This window comes from Sus scrofa, chromosome 13 (assembly GCF_054392235.1).
Source record: "Sus scrofa isolate SSC_HxYL_T2T_F1_AM1 chromosome 13, Sscrofa_HxYL_maternal_Yorkshire_Landrace_v2.0, whole genome shotgun sequence".
NCBI classification, from domain to species: domain Eukaryota; kingdom Metazoa; phylum Chordata; class Mammalia; order Artiodactyla; family Suidae; genus Sus; species Sus scrofa.
The window spans coordinates 48729642-48746514 of record NC_139395.1 but is presented as its reverse complement, the minus strand read 5'-3'; the positions used below and the strand labels follow the sequence as shown (position 1 = coordinate 48746514).

At 50.2% G+C, this 16873-nt stretch overlaps 2 protein-coding genes across 16 annotated transcripts in view; both read right to left on the bottom strand.

Moving 5' to 3' along the window:
- TEX264 (testis expressed 264, ER-phagy receptor) overlaps positions 1-7116 on the bottom strand; it is a 31728-nt gene extending 24612 nt beyond the window's left edge. For 3 of the 11 annotated variants that reach the window (XM_084988458.1, XM_021068857.2, XM_021068864.2), the window contains exons 1-3: positions 6380-6412; positions 5312-5387; positions 1735-2026 (exon numbers count right to left, since the gene is read on the bottom strand). In XM_084988458.1, the coding sequence (XP_084844584.1) occupies positions 1735-1992 (258 nt within the window). In that variant the 5' untranslated portion in view covers positions 1993-2026; positions 5312-5387; positions 6380-6412. Of the gene's footprint in view, positions 1-1734; positions 2027-5311; positions 5388-5488; positions 6413-6878 lie in introns of those variants that run through there. The other 8 variants (XM_084988461.1, XM_084988455.1, XM_084988460.1 and 5 more) reach the window with 5 other exon arrangements.
- Positions 7117-9100: 1984 nt separating this feature from the next.
- Positions 9101-16873, bottom strand: part of RAD54L2 (RAD54 like 2) — a 118789-nt gene continuing 111016 nt past the window's right edge. For 4 of the 5 annotated variants that reach the window (XM_084988451.1, XM_021068851.2, XM_021068854.2 and 1 more), the window contains one exon: positions 9101-14999. In XM_084988451.1, the coding sequence (XP_084844577.1) occupies positions 14005-14999 (995 nt within the window). In that variant the 3' untranslated portion in view covers positions 9101-14004. The remainder of the gene's footprint in view (positions 15000-16873) is intronic. The other variant, XR_014823187.1, reaches the window with a different exon arrangement.

Here is a 16873-nt window from a genome sequence, read left to right as displayed (position 1 = left end):
ATACCCCAAGACACCCCACTGTCTTGGTCTTTTCCCATCCTGGAATTAGCACCTCCAATCCAAGAAGCAACATACTGCTTCTAGAACAGGAAAGGCCAATGAGGAGAGAGCCAACTGTCAGGACCCTCATCCCTCTCGCAGAGGGTTCCAATTGGGTTGGGTATAGGAGAAGAGGCAGGGGTCGAGGAGCATATAGGAGGGGCAGGACTTACACAATAGACCCTTGCAAGGGTGGGGGTCTACCATCTGGGCTAGGATCTTCCCACAGTGCTCTTGATTCTCACTTAGTGACTGCCATCTCCCAGCCATGTGACTTTGAAACCGCAATGTCTACTCTTCCCTCAACCAGGTTGGGTCACTTCTCACCCAGGCCCAGTCCAATCTCCCCAAAGACCCCCTGCCTCATCTCTTTCCCTCCTCCAGGTGCCATCCAGTTAGCTTCCTAAATTATGGATGGCAAATGATGCAGTACCTTTTCTCCCAACCTGCTATAGCTCCCACCAGCTGACCCAGCAAACCCTTCTAAACCTTTCTCCACTGGCCACACTTCCCCTGCAATCCCATGTCTGCAGGGCCGTGCCATTGCGGTTCCCTAAGCCAGGAGGCCCTTCCCAGCAGAGCAAAATTCTACTCATGACAGAAGATTTCCTCTCTGAGCCTCCCCATTAGACTTGAGGCACACTCCCAAAACCCACAGCTCAAAGCTCTGCGTGCACTGAGCATAGTGCCTTGTTGGCGACTCATTTGTATAGGACTGACTTGCCAAACACAGTAAGCTTCCTGAGGGCAGGGCCAGGTCTGTTCATCTCCAGAGTGCAGGCGCCAAACAGAACCTGGCACAAGAGAGGGAGTTAGCACATCTTTGTTCCAACTGAGTACTCCAGCGAGGCCTGGGCAGCAGACAGTGTGCAAGCTACAGGCCTTGCCCATTTGAGCTCTCCAGGCAAGGAAAGCAGAGATGGGGATTTCCAATGCCTGGTTTGCCATGGCTCAGAACTGAGGCTGAAGAACCCTTGGCAGGGCTGCCAACCCATGCAGCTGTGGGCAGCATGGCCACATTGGTGAGTCTTGACTCACCATAGGCTATAAGTACAGTCATACGCCCACAGAGTGCCAGTGATGCCGGGTTAGTCTCTGACCCCAGCATCTTGGACATTCTGGACAGCTCACCTGGCTCCACTTGCCCTCCAGGCCCTCTCCCAACCAGGCACTTGATGTCCAAAGAAATGCCACATCACTGGGCTGGGGGCCACCAAAATGGACGGTGAGATGGGATTCCACCTTCTTTCAGCAAGAGAAGTAAAAGAGAAAAGGCACAGAAATATGACCCCAAAGAGAGGGCAGCATCTGAATGGCCTGGTCTTAGAGTGCTGGCCTCAAACGAGGCTGGAAGAGGGAGGGACAGCAAGAAGAGAAAGCAACAAACTAAAGCCCCAGCAGAGGCAAGGGACTCAGAGTGGTGTGGCCCCCCACACTCAAAAATCCACAGATAGCCATCAGCCAAGGGCACCAGACCTGGGCAAATAGAAAGCCAGCAAGCCTATGGATGCCTGGATCAGAAGTCCAGACTAAATCTGTAAGGAGCTTTAAGCTCAGAGTGGAGGTGGTCTGCATAGCCAGCTCAAAGATTTTCCCATCTCTTCCCCAGAAACCAAAACACCCCTTGCGCAACAAGCCCTGGCCCACATCTGCCCATGGGGCAGAACCCCAACCAGGGTACAGGAGGCTCCTTACCATGTGGGGGTTGTCATAGTAGACAGCAATGGAGCGGAGCTTGGGGGAGACACTGCAGCTCTCCGTGAAAAGCCGCCCAGTCTCACTGTAGGGGCCCATGTGGAACTTGTAGGCCATGGTGACGTTGCGGATGGGAGGTGAGCCAGCACTCACTGCCACCCCAGCCAGCAGCCCTGAGTACCCAGCAAAGGCCAGCAGTGTCAGCAGCAGCAGCAGAGTCAGGGCCCCAATCAGGCCCAGGAGAAGGAGGTCCGACATGGCTCTGTGCCCCACACGCCGTACCACAAGGCAGCTGCAAAGGAGAGAGAAGAGAGGAAAGGCTGGTAGCCTGCTCTGACCAACGTGCCCACCTGCTCGCCAGCCAGTTCTGGCCCAACCTTGGCCCTGCCTTGGGTGCTCTGACCCAGGTGAGGGAGGAGCCAGGGTTGTTTACACATAGACTGACCTAGAAGGGAGCTACAAAAGATGATTGAAGTCACAAGCCTCTTTATTTCTTAATCACAATTGTTGAGGCTCTCAGAGTAGCTCCATCGGCTGGCAACTTTAGTCGCACCTGGGGAAACTGAGTCATAGAGAGGCACAGGAGTGAGTCAGCCAAGGACATACTCCTAGCCCTGACCAGCCTCTCCTGATGGGCCAAAATGTCAGCCAGCCTGCATTTTCTCCACATTGCCTCTCCCTTACCGCAAGTGAGCCACACTGCCTGCCCAGCACCCCCAACCCTCACGGGCCACTGAGAGTGAGGACAGGCAAGTACAGGGTCCAAACACTTAACACTTATTTATTTATTTATTTTTGTCTTTTTAGGGCCGCACCCGTGGCATATGGAGGTTCCCAGGGTGGGGGTCTGATCGGAGCTGTAGCTGCTGGCCTACGCCACAGCCGGATACACAACACCAGATACGAGCCACATCTGCGAACTATACCACAGATCATGGCAACGCCGGATCCTTAACCCACTGAGTGAGGCCAGGGATCGAACGCATAATCTCATGGTTCCTAGTCAGATTAGTTTCCACTGTGCCATGACAGGAACTCCAGAACACTTATTTAAAAACAGGGAAACTATGAGGAACAAGACTTTAGGGGGGAAACACGCCACAGGAAGAAACACTCATAGGAAACTCTCCTTTGTTAACCATATCTGGCCCTTGGTATATTGCTATCCAATAAGCTCACCCATTCAGAATACAAGGAGAGACCAGAACAAAATATCCTAATTAGGCAGAACAAGTCCAGCACTACACTTCCCAGACTTGCAGTGAGCTATCAGTGCTAACAAGCTTTATCCCACTTTTCAAGCACATAGATTAGAAACTACATGGAGGGGAGTTCCCATTGTGGCTCAGTGGAAACAAATCTGACTGGTATCCATAAGGATGCGGGTCCGATCCCTGGCCTCGCTCAGTGGGTTAAGGATCTGGTGTTGCCATGATCTGTGGTGTAGGCCACAGATGCCGCTCGGATCCCGCATTGCTGTGGCTGTGGCTGTGGAATAGGCTGTCAGCCACAGCTCCAATTCAACCCCTAGCCTGGGAACCTCCATGTGCCCCAAGTATGGTCCGGAAAAAGAAAAAAGAAAAAACCCCAAAAACAGCATTGAGGAGGAGGAAAAGACTGCTAGAAGTGGAGACACAACAGGAAGGAATGAGAGCATTTCATCCCATGGGGCGGGGGGGCCACATATGGGGTTCACTTGCTGCCTGATCCCTCCTCCCCAATATCTCTGGGTGTTTTTTGTTTTTGTTTTTTGTTTTTTCTAGGGCCACATCTGTGGCACATGGAGGTTCCCAGGCTAGGGGTCTAATCGGAGCTGTAGCTTCCAGCCTATGCCACAGCCACAGCAATGAGGGATCCAAGCTGCATGTGACCTACACCACAACTCACTGCACCGCCGGATCCTTGACCCACTGAGCGAGGTCAGGGATCAAACCTGTGTCCTCATGGATGCTAGTCAGATTCGTTTCCACTAAGCCACGACGGGAACTCCCATTTCTGGGTGTTTGGAATTTAGTTTTGCCGGTTTGAATCTTTCCATCTGACCTCTTGTACTAGGTAGTTCACAGAAAGGCAATCTGGGGTGGGGGGGAGTGGGGTGTCTTTTTTCCTTGTGTATGTCATTTATCTGCCAACTCTCCTTCCTCCTCACTGGCCTTTCCCCATTCCTTTTGTTAAGCAATAGAGACGCTTCAGAGTGTGTGTGTGTGGCGGGGGGGGGAAATAGAAGCAGAGAAGCTATCCAAGAGCAGGTTTAGAGACACAACACATAGGTTGGTGTGTGAGCTACTCAAGGTAGACCCCTCAGCCCTCCATGAAACTTGGGGGCAGAAGCCTCACCCTCTTATACAGAGGGCTTAACATGAGTTGCCCAAGTCACACCACAGAGAAGACTATTTAAAGAGGAATGGAAGCATTTGACCCACTGGAGAAACATTCCTACCCCAAGTATTTAAAATTTAAAAGGTTTAGGAGCTGAAAGTCTACATTTAGCCTATGGAATAATTTGTTCCCTGTGGGTTCTGAGTATCAACATTTTTTTGCTGAAAAATTGTCTTTGAAGCCAATGTGCCCACAAGTGTTTGTCTCACAAAAAGGCAAATTCTAAATCTCTGGCATCATGATGTTAAGGTGCCTCACACTGGTTTTCTCACTCTTCTGTTTTCCTGTCCCACAGTTGTGCTTTTGTTGGACACATCCTCTGTCTACTCATCTTAGTTAGTTTTACTCCTGTTTCCTTTGATAATAAATCTTTCACTGAGTACTTACTATATGCCAAGCCCTGTCTAAATCTTAAAACACAGCTACTTCATTAAGCCTCAGAACCAAGTAGGTATTGGAGTTCCCGTTGTGGCTCGGGGTAATGAACCCAACTAGTATCCATGAGGAAGAGGGTTCAATCCCTGGCCTTGCTCAATGAGTTAAGGATCTTGCATTGCCATGAGCTGTGGCGTAGGTTGCAGATGCAGCTCGGATCCAGCGCTGCCGTGGCTGTGGTGTAGGCCAGCAGCTACAGCTCCAATTTGACCCGTGCCTGGGAACTTCCATACGCCCTGAGTGCAGCCCTAAAAAGACAAACAAAAAAATCCCAAATAGGAATGGATCAGAAGACAAGTGATTAGAGATTTGCCCAAGGTCACAAAGGTACTAAAGAGAACCACCTGGATAAAATGATAAAATGCGGGCAATAGGGATCCAGGTACTCTGATTCCAGGCCCCCATGTCCGCTTTCTCTCTCCTCCCTGGTAAGAGGGCTTCCAGAGAAGCCCAAGCATTTCATCCATGCTGGACATCTCTGAATCCAAGGCTCTCAGATGGAAGCTCTCAGCATCTAAGTCTTCCACTTGTCTTGGGAGTGAGTGAGCAGCTCTCACTCTGACCTAACCCCTACCCTCTCAGATGCACACTCCTTGTTTCCTCAAAAAAGCTTATTTCCCACCTTTTTCTTCCTTTCACCTAAACCGCTCAGAAAAGAAGAGAAATGTACTTGGGGGCCCGAAGAGCTTCAGTTAGGGGGAGCCGGGGCAATGGAAATTTCCCCATACTCAAGAGAAAGGGCAGAAAGGCTGGGGAAGCTCACCTCTAAAGCCAGGCTCAATTTTAGCAACTCATGGCATCCAGCGCAGCAGGGACCAAATGCTTCGAGTGCTCCAGGGCTGGGGGCAGAAAGAAAATAACCACTGAGCCAAAACCCTGCCCTGACTGGTATCTTCTCAGGGAAGACTCACAGGAGCCTCTACAAGAACTCTCTCCTCACCACAAGGTTGAACCTCCATTAAGTCCTCGGATCCCTCTGGGAAATCAAAAGCCAAACTCCGCCTCACAAATGTCAGCTCTTCACTAGAGCCCTGCTCATGCCCCTATTCTTGGAGAGCCCTCTTCCTGGAAGGCTCCAGCCACCGATCCTGGCCTGATACAGCCCCTTCCGCTGCCCCTAGGCAGGCCTTGACCCTTCTCGGGCCTCAGTTTCTGCTAGGGTCAGGAGGCACTAGGTAAGCGTCTGGGAGGGCTGCCAGCGTTGGCTTCCTGAGGTCGCTCACGAACGCCGTGGCTGTCGGCCCGGTCCTTAAAGGGCCCGCCGCAGGCAAAACTTCGGTGTCTGCCGGGAGCAGGAATACTTGGGGTCCGAGAGGCCTCGCGGGGTGGAAGGGTCGTCGCGTCCACTCTTTACTCTGGGCTTCCAGACCCCGCTCACCCTCGCCTCACCTATTTACCCAGCCCTCTTCTTTTCAGCCACAACTTCTGGAGGCCCCAGGCACCTCCGCAACTTATAGGAAGCTAAAGTTTACAACACCGCGGTGAGCCGCAGCCTAGGGAGAAGGGGGCGGAGTTAAAGCGCGGTTCTGGCCTTCGTCATCGAGCCCCCTACCCCCTCGCCCGCCCCCAGCTCCCCAGCCTCTGGGCCTGCCCTGCACCCGAAGCTAAGATGGAGAGCAGCCGGGGATAGTAGGCTGATCCAAGGTCGCGTTTGGGCCCTTGGACCCGACCAGGGCCAGCTGTGGGAGAGACGAGATGCAAAGAAATGCTGGGCCGCAAGGATCACGGTGGGGACACGGAAGGCCCTGAGCTCGCGCCCAGGCGGAGGTGCCAGGCCCTGGGCGCGCGTGGGGCCGCCCGGGCGGGGATACCTCCCCCGCCCGGCCCTCACCTCAGCGGCCCCCAGCCTCGGAAGCCGATTCGCGCACGCGGCTCGGGGCTGCGTCGCGAAGCCTGCGCGCCCGCCGCGCACGCTCGCTCCGCCCCCTCTCGAGGCAGAACGTGGCCGTGGGCGCGTGCGTGCGGGACCCAAAGGGCGGAGGCCTGCCGCACCCGTATCCGTGGCGACAAACACGCGCCTTGGCCTGTGGCCGTTAGGAGCCGAGCCCACCAGGTACCTTCCTGCTTCCCACAAACTACTGGGTTGCAGAGGATGAAGTCAACAGCCCCTTAGCTTCTGGGTTGTGGAGAGCACCACGACTGTCCGACCCTAGCAGTGAAGGGGGTAAGTCGGCCTAGAGGCCCGTGGTAGAGAGCCAGTCTGGTCCCAAAAAATGGCACCTCAGAGGACCGTTTGAATTAGTTTGGGAAGCGCAGCATGGCAGTAGAAGTCTGGCATTCGTACCACCCTAATTACTGCCATTTTCTCTCACTGAGGCTTCGCAACAGACCTGGGAACCGAGCAAGGCAGGTCCACTTGCTCCCGTCTCACATCTGAGGCTTAGGGAATCTCCAGACAACGCAAATATCAGCTTCCTGCCTCCAGCGGTCCATCCCTGTGCTCTGGGATTTTTAGGGGGGTGAGGAGGAGGCGGGGAAGAGGGAGTTGGGGGGGTGATCATTCACCCATCCAGCGTTTATGAAGCACGGCTCCTTGCTAAGGTCTGAGGACGCCAAGTGAACAAAACCAAGGCCCCGCCTTCCTGGAACCAACTGGGGGACGCCCGCCTTCCACGCTCCTCCCTCAGTGCCCTAGACGCGGCTGGGCGAGGCTAGTCTGCTGTTCCAGTTTAACACATTCTAGGTAACCCCCAAGTCAATTGTTTGTTCCTTGAAGACAGGTTCAATCTTCAGCTTGTATTACTGAGGATCAACAAACAACAAAGCACTCTCTTAGGGCCCCAAACATAAAATCTCGCCCTCCTGAGAGGCCGATCTTGCAGTAGAAAGAGTGGGGGAGGGGGCAACTATGCTCATAAGTTTCGCCACAAGATGGTATGGGCCAAAAGCTACCTTGGTGCTCCTCACACGGAGGATTGATGTTTGGGAGGTGAATCTTCTTTTTATGGATCCCCCTACTGTACTAGCCAAGGACAGACTGGCCACAAAGCGGCAGTTGTAGCTGGTTGCCTTTCCTTCTGCTTCACATTATTCTCTCCATAGGCAGGGAAAATTGAACTTCATCCATAGGGTTCTAGACCAACCAGAAGAATGGGTAGCTGACCCCTCAGAGGCACTCAGAGCTGGGCTGGAGGTTTGGCAGCTGTTTTGCTGATGAATATCAGGAACATGACCAAATCCTTTAGGTGCTTCAGGCAAGTGAACTATGCACTTGTGTCATTCCCTGAGACAAGGACGGGCCAGTGCTTTCAGAGACAGACAGCCTCTGCTTCTCAGAAGCTGAAGATGATCAGCTTCATCCAGGAAACTGTTGTCTGGAGCTACCCTTTCCAAATTTTTTTTTCCTTCTTTTTTTAGGGCCGCACCCATGGCATGTGGAGGTTCCCAGGCTAGGGGTCAAATCAAAACTACAGCTGCCAGCCTACACCACAGCCACAGCAACGCCGGATCCTTAACCCACTGAGGGAGGCCAGGGATTGAACTCATGTCCTCATGGATACTAGTCAGGTTCGTTAACTGCTGAGTCACGACAGGAACTCCCATACCCTTTCCTCATCTGGTTCTCTGCTTACTTCCTTTAGCTTGGTTAGGGAACTCCATAGCCTCACATCCGAGTTCTAAATGTGCCTTAGGAGCTTTAGCACCTCTGTAGTGTTAAAATAGCTGGCCTGTGACTGGGGCTGTAGGCCAGTGGCCTCCCAGGCTTTATTTCAGGCAGCTGCCAACAAGCACTGCCACCTCCCGCCCGCTTGGGAGGACCCCTGCATGGCCTCTGCTAGCCACCAGGCAATAGCCCAGGCACTTTGCTCTCCCCCTTGTATCAAGTCTGAGCAGAGCTGACCACCTAGCCATCTGCATCATGCACTCTTCAGTCCTATATCCAAATAGCACATATTCTCCTCTCATGAGCCTAGACTTGGTCTCTGCCTCCTCCTGACTTCCCCTGACAAAAGAACTCCCACAGAAGCTCTTTAGTTCTCCCTTAGTACATTTCCAGAGAATGTTTTCCCCAGGCTCCTCCCCTTAAAAGGACCAAACTTGGGTAACTAAAGCATAGACCATCCCTTCCTTCCTCTACCTCTTCATGTTCCAAAGCCCTCATTAGTTCTCTCTGAGGCACTGGTTAGATCTTCTAACTCAGGTGACAAATGGAGAAAGTACAGGTAGTGTAAGATACTCTGCAAACCCTGCCACCAGCCGTCTCCCACCCTCTGAAGGCACTGATGCTGTGCCCAATCCCTGGGTACTCACAGCCTAGTTAGGGCTGCCCCTGCAGAACCTGCCACAACTGAGGGATGAGCTAGCTTCAGGCTACTCTGAGTCAGCCTCACTGTTCCCTCTAAAGCCAGGAAATGTAGTCCTCTTCAGGCAGGCAAAGGCAAAAAAGTGAACCCCACTGCATAAAAAGCCTGCCAGCAATCTGCCTTTTATTCCCACCCCCTACCCCCACAGGTACCATCCAGCATCCACTATGCTCTAAATTATATTCCTTTTACCACCACCCAGCCAAACAGCTGCTCAGACAGTTCCTTGATCAAACAACACTGCCTTCTTCAGTTTAAATTTTATTTTACAAAAAGAGAAATAAAGAAAACTGATAGGCAGTTATACTGACTTACAATTGTTCTGTTTGCTTTTTTAAAAAAGTGACATGAAACACAAGTAAAAATAAATACGTCATAGAAACAGCCAGTTGCCCAGTCTCTGGGGCAGGAGCACCTGCCCTGCTGAGAGAGGAGGGAAGCCCATGATCACACCAGCAGCTGGAGCACCCAGCTACAGATGCTCCTCAAAGCCAGGCGCAGGTCCCAAGCCTCAGGGGGCGTCCTGAGGAAAGAAGACGGAAAACCAAAGCCAGGTGCCAGGTCCCTGGGGCCACCTCATCTCCCCCCACTCCTCCTGGCAACAGTGTGGCCTTAGTGGTTATCCATTGCAACCCCCTCTACCCACCTGGACCCCCTTCCCCTGACCCCTCTGGAGAGGGTACAGGAAAAAAAACAGTCTTGGGCAGGCTGAGGGGATTCTTCCCATGAGTCCCCAGCCCACCCTGAGTAACACAACCAGATAAGTCAGTTTACACCACGTGCACATAAGAATACCTGTGCACACATACACTGCCACACACATACACTGCCGCACGCACACACACACACACACACACACCCACACACCCACACACCCACACAAAACCTGGGCTGAGCTCTCTTCCAGGGGAGGACGGTCCTGGGTCAGGTCACAGTATGAGGTCCCCTCTCTTCTGAATATTTTCCCAGTAGTGGTAACAGAGAGTACCTAAATCTCCCCCAGCCCCAGGCACTAGACTCTGCAGCCTGCCTAGCCACCTCTTCCCAGTGCACTAGATTACTGTATCAAATAGACCCTCGAGAGAAAAGGAGTAGACTCAGGTCCCTGAAGAGCAAAGAAGTTGGATACTGCCTGCTCAGGAAGTTCATCGTAAGTCAGGTATTCATTAAAGGCCTAGGACCAAGCCAGTGGCACAGAACAGACATTAAGGGTTACGGCAGAACACATAGGGCAAAGAGTCAGTAGGAGGGGAGTCTGAAGGTGAGTGGAGAGCACAGTATTCTCAGACAGACCTCAAGGTGTGGATTTCTTGGGAACAGTCAGCAGAGGGCCAGTAAGTCTCCTGGGGGTCCACTGGGGGAAGGAGCTCTTCTCTCAGGAATTTTGGTGGGTGAAGAGCTACTGAGTTGGGTGCAGAGGAGGCAATGGCTCAGAAAGGAGAAGCTGGTCTTCTGTGGAATCACAGGGAACCGGGAAGCTTGAGAGGGTCATGGCCAGGAAAAATGGGGACGAGGAATGTAAAGCCCCAGAAGAACTTCCCCATGGGTTGAGGACTTAGTTCCAGAGCAATGCCAGGCAGGAACAGACTGAAGCAGAGAGCCTTGCTCTGCTAACAGCTTTGGGAGTGACAGTCCCACCCAGACTGCTGAAGTTTGGTTGACTGTTTCAACCTATCAGCAAACTGTTACCCCAACTATTTGCTTCATTCCCTGGAGCGGGAAATTTTCATATTGTGAATCACAAGTATATAGAGATTCCATGCACTAGTTCCTAGGGAAGAGAGTTCCAAAGACCAGAGTTATCCTTAAGTCAGAAGATGCTTAAGATTCTATCTTAAGAAGCAGAACTCAAGGGGGGGGGGGGCGGAGAATTTTGCAGATATTTAATCTGAAGAAACAGCTCTGAATCCAACATGGTCACTTCTCACATAAATGGCTAATTTATCTCTGTTGAATTTTTATCTAAAAAGATACTGAGAAAAGGAAATCAAACATTACTACAAATGATAATCCTGAATCATTAAATACTTTCTAGGCTGAGGATTTAGGCTAATCCAGCTCTTGAAAACATTCTGTGTAAGACAACAGTGAAGGAAAATACCTAGGCCTAATCTTTTGCCCTCTTTCATATCACCATCCTTTCCTTACTCAGGCCTGTGTGTTTGGTGGAAGGCACCACCAAGTGTTTCTGATGAAAAAAACTATAGAACATGGTTCTTAGGTTCTCAGACATTTTCTGCTTTCCTCACATATATGCTCATGTTTGGTGTGCATGCACGCTTACCTACCAGCACACAAAAACAGAGAGCAGAAAGGTCAGAGAAATGTTTCCAGGCTCATTAAAACAAACAACCCCCAAACAAACCATGGAACCAGTAGAATCTAATTTTCCATGATCCAACCCTTACCCCCTTACACAATATAAGCTGTACACATTGTCTAGCCAGATCAGACTCACAAAACTATGGCCTCTCCTGAATTGAAGCAAGACCAGCCCAAGGAACCAGTGGGTAGAGAACAAGCACAAATTGCCTCTCAGAACACCCATTCATTTCCTGATACCTTCAGAAGGCCACCCCTCCAGTGACTGGTTTCAGTTCCTTGCTGGGATAGTTTTTGGATTCTCAGAGCCTGCTACTGTGAATTCCTAGAGGTGAACACAGAAATACCTCTCCTTCCCTAAACACACACACACACACACACACACACACACACTCTCTCTCTCTCTCTCTCTCTCTCTTTCTCTTTCTCTCTCTCTCTGGGATCCCAGTGCTCTGGGGCCTTAGAAGCATCAGTGGTAGCCCAGGTTGTGAGTGGGCTCTGCAAATTGGAGATCCAGGCTAGCTTACTCCTATTGCACCAGCCTCAACCTGAAAGCCCACTCCAACTTAATCCATTTACCATTCATTCTTGGGATGCATCTGAAAGAGAAAGCACTGGTTGGAACTGCTTTTTTAAATTATTAAAATAATTTGCATAGCTAAATTGTAGATCTAAGGCTTCTATGAGTAGGAGAGTTAAGTGTTTGACAGGGTGCTTATGAAAACAGAAAGCAAGCTCCTTAAGTTCCACTTTTGGTGTAAGTGAACAGCACGCACACACACGCACACACAGACACATAGACACACACACACACACACACACACACCAGCCATATCCTTGTCTCTTCTTTGGGGATAATACCCCAGATTGCTCTAAGGCCCTCCAACCATGGAAATGGCTGGTCAGAAGAGTTGAAGAAGCAGCTACTACAAGGGGTGAGCTGGCTAACCTGTCTCCAAGGGCTGAAAAGAGGCAGGTGTAACAGCTGCCCAGTGAAGAGGGACCCATGGGTAGGTGGTAAAGCTCTAAAGTCAGACAGGGTTTGTTCATCATAAAGAACTGCCCAGCAAGGTCTCAGTAGTGGGGGAACCAATAGGAAGACAGCCATTGTTTATGCTTAAAGACTAGATGCCCCTCTGTGCCCAGCACTGGCAACAAGAAAGGGGAGACCCAGAATGATTGATATATTCTTTTTAGATGATTTAAGGCCTACAGAGGAATGCCTCCTCCACATTCCTTCAAAAAGAAGGATGGAGGGAGGAGACACCAGACCCACATTGATTATCTGACAGGCTGAGGAGGCCAAGACATTTCCCAGCAGGAAATCAAAAGTCTGTTTCCTCAACCCAGCGCCACCTATACATAGCTTCACTATTCAGCATACAGAGACTGCCTCCAAGTTTACCCCAGGAGGACACAGCTCCAAATTTGGGGTCGCTTACCTCCCCATTGCAAATCCATGATCCTAAGTTCTGATAACTGTGGAATGAGTCTCACCCCTACTAACTATCCAGTCACAGGATTTCCTGATCATCCTGAGAGGCCATTTCCTGAAAACATAGTTGTTTAGTGTAAACCTTTGTCAAGACTAACTCTCATTCCTTGGTCAATTCATCATCTACCCAGGATTTATTCACCAGCAGCTATGGGGTGTGAGATATCTTAACATTTCTCTTCCCATCTCTTACCCTCCTTACCCTAACCTCCCCTCCCACCCACCCCCCAAAAAGAACTAAAACACATGAAGAGTCCAAATAATAAATAATTGCCCATAAGAAATAAATTAACATGGAGCTCTCTAATGGGGAAGGAAAGGAAAGAAAAGCCACCAGAACAGGCAGCTTGAACTCAGTTCCATCCTTGTGAAGAATGTCTTTTCTGGCCACAACTCCATGACCTCTCATTCACACACCACAGTGCTTCTCCCAGCTTCTGCACACAGATAATCTCATGCCCTGGAAAGGGAGATCTGCTTAGAGACAGCCACTGGGGAAAGAGACAGAGCTTGGTAATGCCCATTTTCTCTCATAATTTCCCCCAATTCTAAAACAAATGTGGCTCTGAAAACCAGGGACTTGGGTTAGCTGGGCCTTTTCTTCACCCAACTGGAAGGAAACTTGTGGTTTCCATGGCTCTTCTCCTGGGCTCACCCTGGTGTTTATGCTAATAGTTGCCATGAACCACCACACTCTGATTTCCATTTTACAAAAGATAAATTCATTTCTTAGTTTCCCCCTTAGTCCCTCCCTCCCTCCCTTCCCACCCACCTTCACCCCTGATCTGTTACATACACATACATACATACATAAACACATACACGCACAAACACACATACCTGGTCTGCTTCTTTCCCACCCCCTAAAAAGATTCCACATCACATGGAATCTCAGTCTGCCCACCCTTCTTCTCTTACCCACCCCTCCCTCCCTTCCCCTCTCCAGGCCAAGCTAAGTCACCCAGTAAGGCAGTTCTCTTGGGAGAGAATGTTCCCACAGACAGAAATGGGATGTGAGCTTCTACACTCAGATGGGCAAGCAAGCAAGCAGACAGTATTAGCAAGGCAGGCAGGAAGAGAGGCAGGCTGCCCTGCCCCTCCATTCCTGTTTTAGGTCCCTGATTTCCCACTATTGCTGCTCTGTTGGATTTTTTTTTTTTTCCTCTTTCATTAAACAGCAACAGAGCCCTGCTACCTATGGTCAACCACCCCTCTTTGTTCTCCTCCTTTTCCCTCCTGCCAAGTGCGCCATTCTCAGAAAGCCCAGATTGCTGCCTTCCATCTTGGTGGGCAACCTGCTGGGGGCCCTGAGTGAGGTGGAGAGGGGCTCCCCAGCTATTTCCCAGTGACCTCTATCACATCATCGTCCTTATCCTCATCTTCGTTGGAGCTAAACCCCACCTCAGCAACCTCATGAGAGTCAAAAGGAGGCACCTGGGACCGGAGAAGGCCGCCAGCTGGGTAGCCTGCATGTGGGGACATGTAGCCTGGGTAGACAGACATGCCCCGTGAAAGGTTGCTGGACAAGACAGGGGAAGGAAAAGGCGCAAACATCCTCGGCTCGGACAGGAGTGGCTGTGAGAATGGGAGTGAGTAGCTGGGTAGTATCCCTGGTACAGAGGGGTTGAGCATGAAGGAGGGGTTGCTGGCAGTGACTGAGGTAGCCGTGGAAGAGGAACTGACGGGGCCTGCTGGCACCAGAGGGTCAGTAGTCACTGGAAATACCAGGCGGGCATCTGCCAGCAAATTGGACAGCTGGTAGTAGGAGGGGGTAGTGCCCATAAACAGGGTGTTCTCCCCAGCCTGGGAGGTGAAGGGTGGGGTGAGGTTATGGTTTAAGGAGACGGGTGGCATGGCAAACCCGCCAGAAACTGGATACCCGTGTTCATACGGCTGCACGGGGGCTGGCAGATGGCCCTTCCTGGACCGCCGGCGGGTTGACTCCTGGGCAGCAGGTGGTGTGGCCAACTTTCGTTTGTGGCCCCTTAAGTCCAACACTGGGTGCCTGTCACCACAGGGCTGGCCAGTCCCCAAGAGGGAACTATTGAGGCAATGACCCCCATGTCGAGGCTCAGTCCCGAGAGCTGTCCCAGGAACAGTACTGCTGTCCACAAGTTGAGCCGGGGGGCCAGGCAGGGTGGCATTGGAGCTTGGGGAGCTCTGACGGGATTCCCGGGCAGCAGCCACATCTGCATACTGCTGGAGCTCACTGATGATTTCCGGGCTGTCTGGAGAGACGGGCCTGGCCAGCCCCTCAGGGTCGGGGGCTTTGGGTGATGAGGCACTGTGTCTGCCGTTGCTTGTGGACTCGAGAGAAGGCCCCTGGGAACCTGAAACAAAATGTAGGTAACTGAGAACCAGAATGGCCAGGGAGAAAAGGAGGGTATAAGAAAAGATTTCATTTAGAAAAATCGTATTCTATGGTCCCCTCAAATTTAAATAGTTTGATGTGCAAACATCACCAATCAACTTTTTTTAGTCAAAGAAAGAAGTCCTCTGATCTAGGAAGCAAGTCTATCCATGGAAAGACACGTAACTTCTCTGTAGCTCAGTTCCCTATGAAACTCCACCAAAGTGAATCCTATAAAATGGATATGAAATGCTAAAAGATCATTCTTTTTCTTTGTTTTGTTTCTATTTAGGCATGCACCTGTGGCATATGGAAGTTCCCAGGCTAGAGGTCGAATCAGAGCTGCAGCTGTCGGCATATGCCACAGCTACAGCAACGCTGGATCTGAGCCGCAAGCGATCCACGGCACAGCTTGCAGCAACACCAGATCCTTAACCCACTGAGTAAGGCCAGGGATCAAACCTGCATCCTCATAGATACTAGTCGGGTTCCTAACCCACTGAGCCAGAATGGGAACTCCATAAAAGATCATTCTTTTGGTTAAACTCTTTCTGGGGGCAAAGATAGCCAGTGACCATGATGGGAAAAAAAGAGGAAAATGAAGTTTAAAAAGCAGTCCATCCCTGGTTAAAAACAAAATAAAATCTATGGCTATGAAAGATGATTAGGAATTGGGAAATCTGAATATGGCCTGGATAGCAGGAAATATTATAGAATTGTTACTTTTTTTAGTATGATAATGATGTTGTGACTGGGAGGAGGAGAATCCTTAATCTTAGCAAATGTGTGCTAAAATATTTAGGAAATAGGAAGGGAAAGAAAAAGAAGTTCATAAGAATGATGAGCATCACTGGATCTAGGTGCAGGGTTTGTGGCTGCTCACAGTGATGTTCTTTCAGTTTGTGTGCATGTCTGATAATTTCCATCATAAAAGCTGAGAATAGGAGTTCCCGTCGTGGCTCAGTGGTTAATGAATCCAACTAAGAATCATGAGGTTGCGTGTTCGATCCCTGGCCTTGCTCAGTGGGTTGAGGATCCAGTGTTGCCGTGGGCTGTGGTGTAGGTTGCAGACGTGGCTCGGATCCCGCGTTGCTGTGGCTGTGGCGTAGGCCAGCAGCTGTAGCTCCGATTCGACTCCTAGCCCAGGAACCTCCATATGCCACGGGTGTGGCCCTAGAAAAGGCAAAAAGACAAAAAAAAAAAAAAAGGCTGAGAATAAGAGCAGTCCAGCTCTCATACCTCAAGGTGGGAAGATAAATGAGAACAACTCTCATAGAGGGGAATTTTGTAAGAGTTCCTAACACTGTTAATGTTCCACACCTATTCTCTTTGACCTGGAAATCCAATTTCTAGGAATTTATCCCATAGATACACATGTATGACTGTGAACCAGTCCTATAATGGTAGAGTAAAACAATCTAAACGTCCAGAGATAAGAGACTCAGTAATGCACTGTGTTAAACATATCCAACGGCATCTCATACAAACCTTCTCTGGAATATTTAAAGAAAGGATAAGCAACAAGCACTGAGATATACTAGTGAATAAAGAAAAGAGCAAACAATATATTAAAATTAGCATTTGTTTTAAAAGTACAAATATATACACACACACACAATTTTAAAAATATATATATAAAATATACAGGCACACACATGCACATACATGATCTTGTACCATATATATGTATAGGATATCTATTAAAAACAACAACAAAAAAAACCCCAAGAGTAGCACCTCCAGGAAGGAACAATGGATAGCTGGAAGTATGAGGGAGGAAAAATTTAAGTTTTCACTTTACCCTCTTTGGTACCCTTTGATTGTGAACCACGTACACATTATCTACTCAACAAA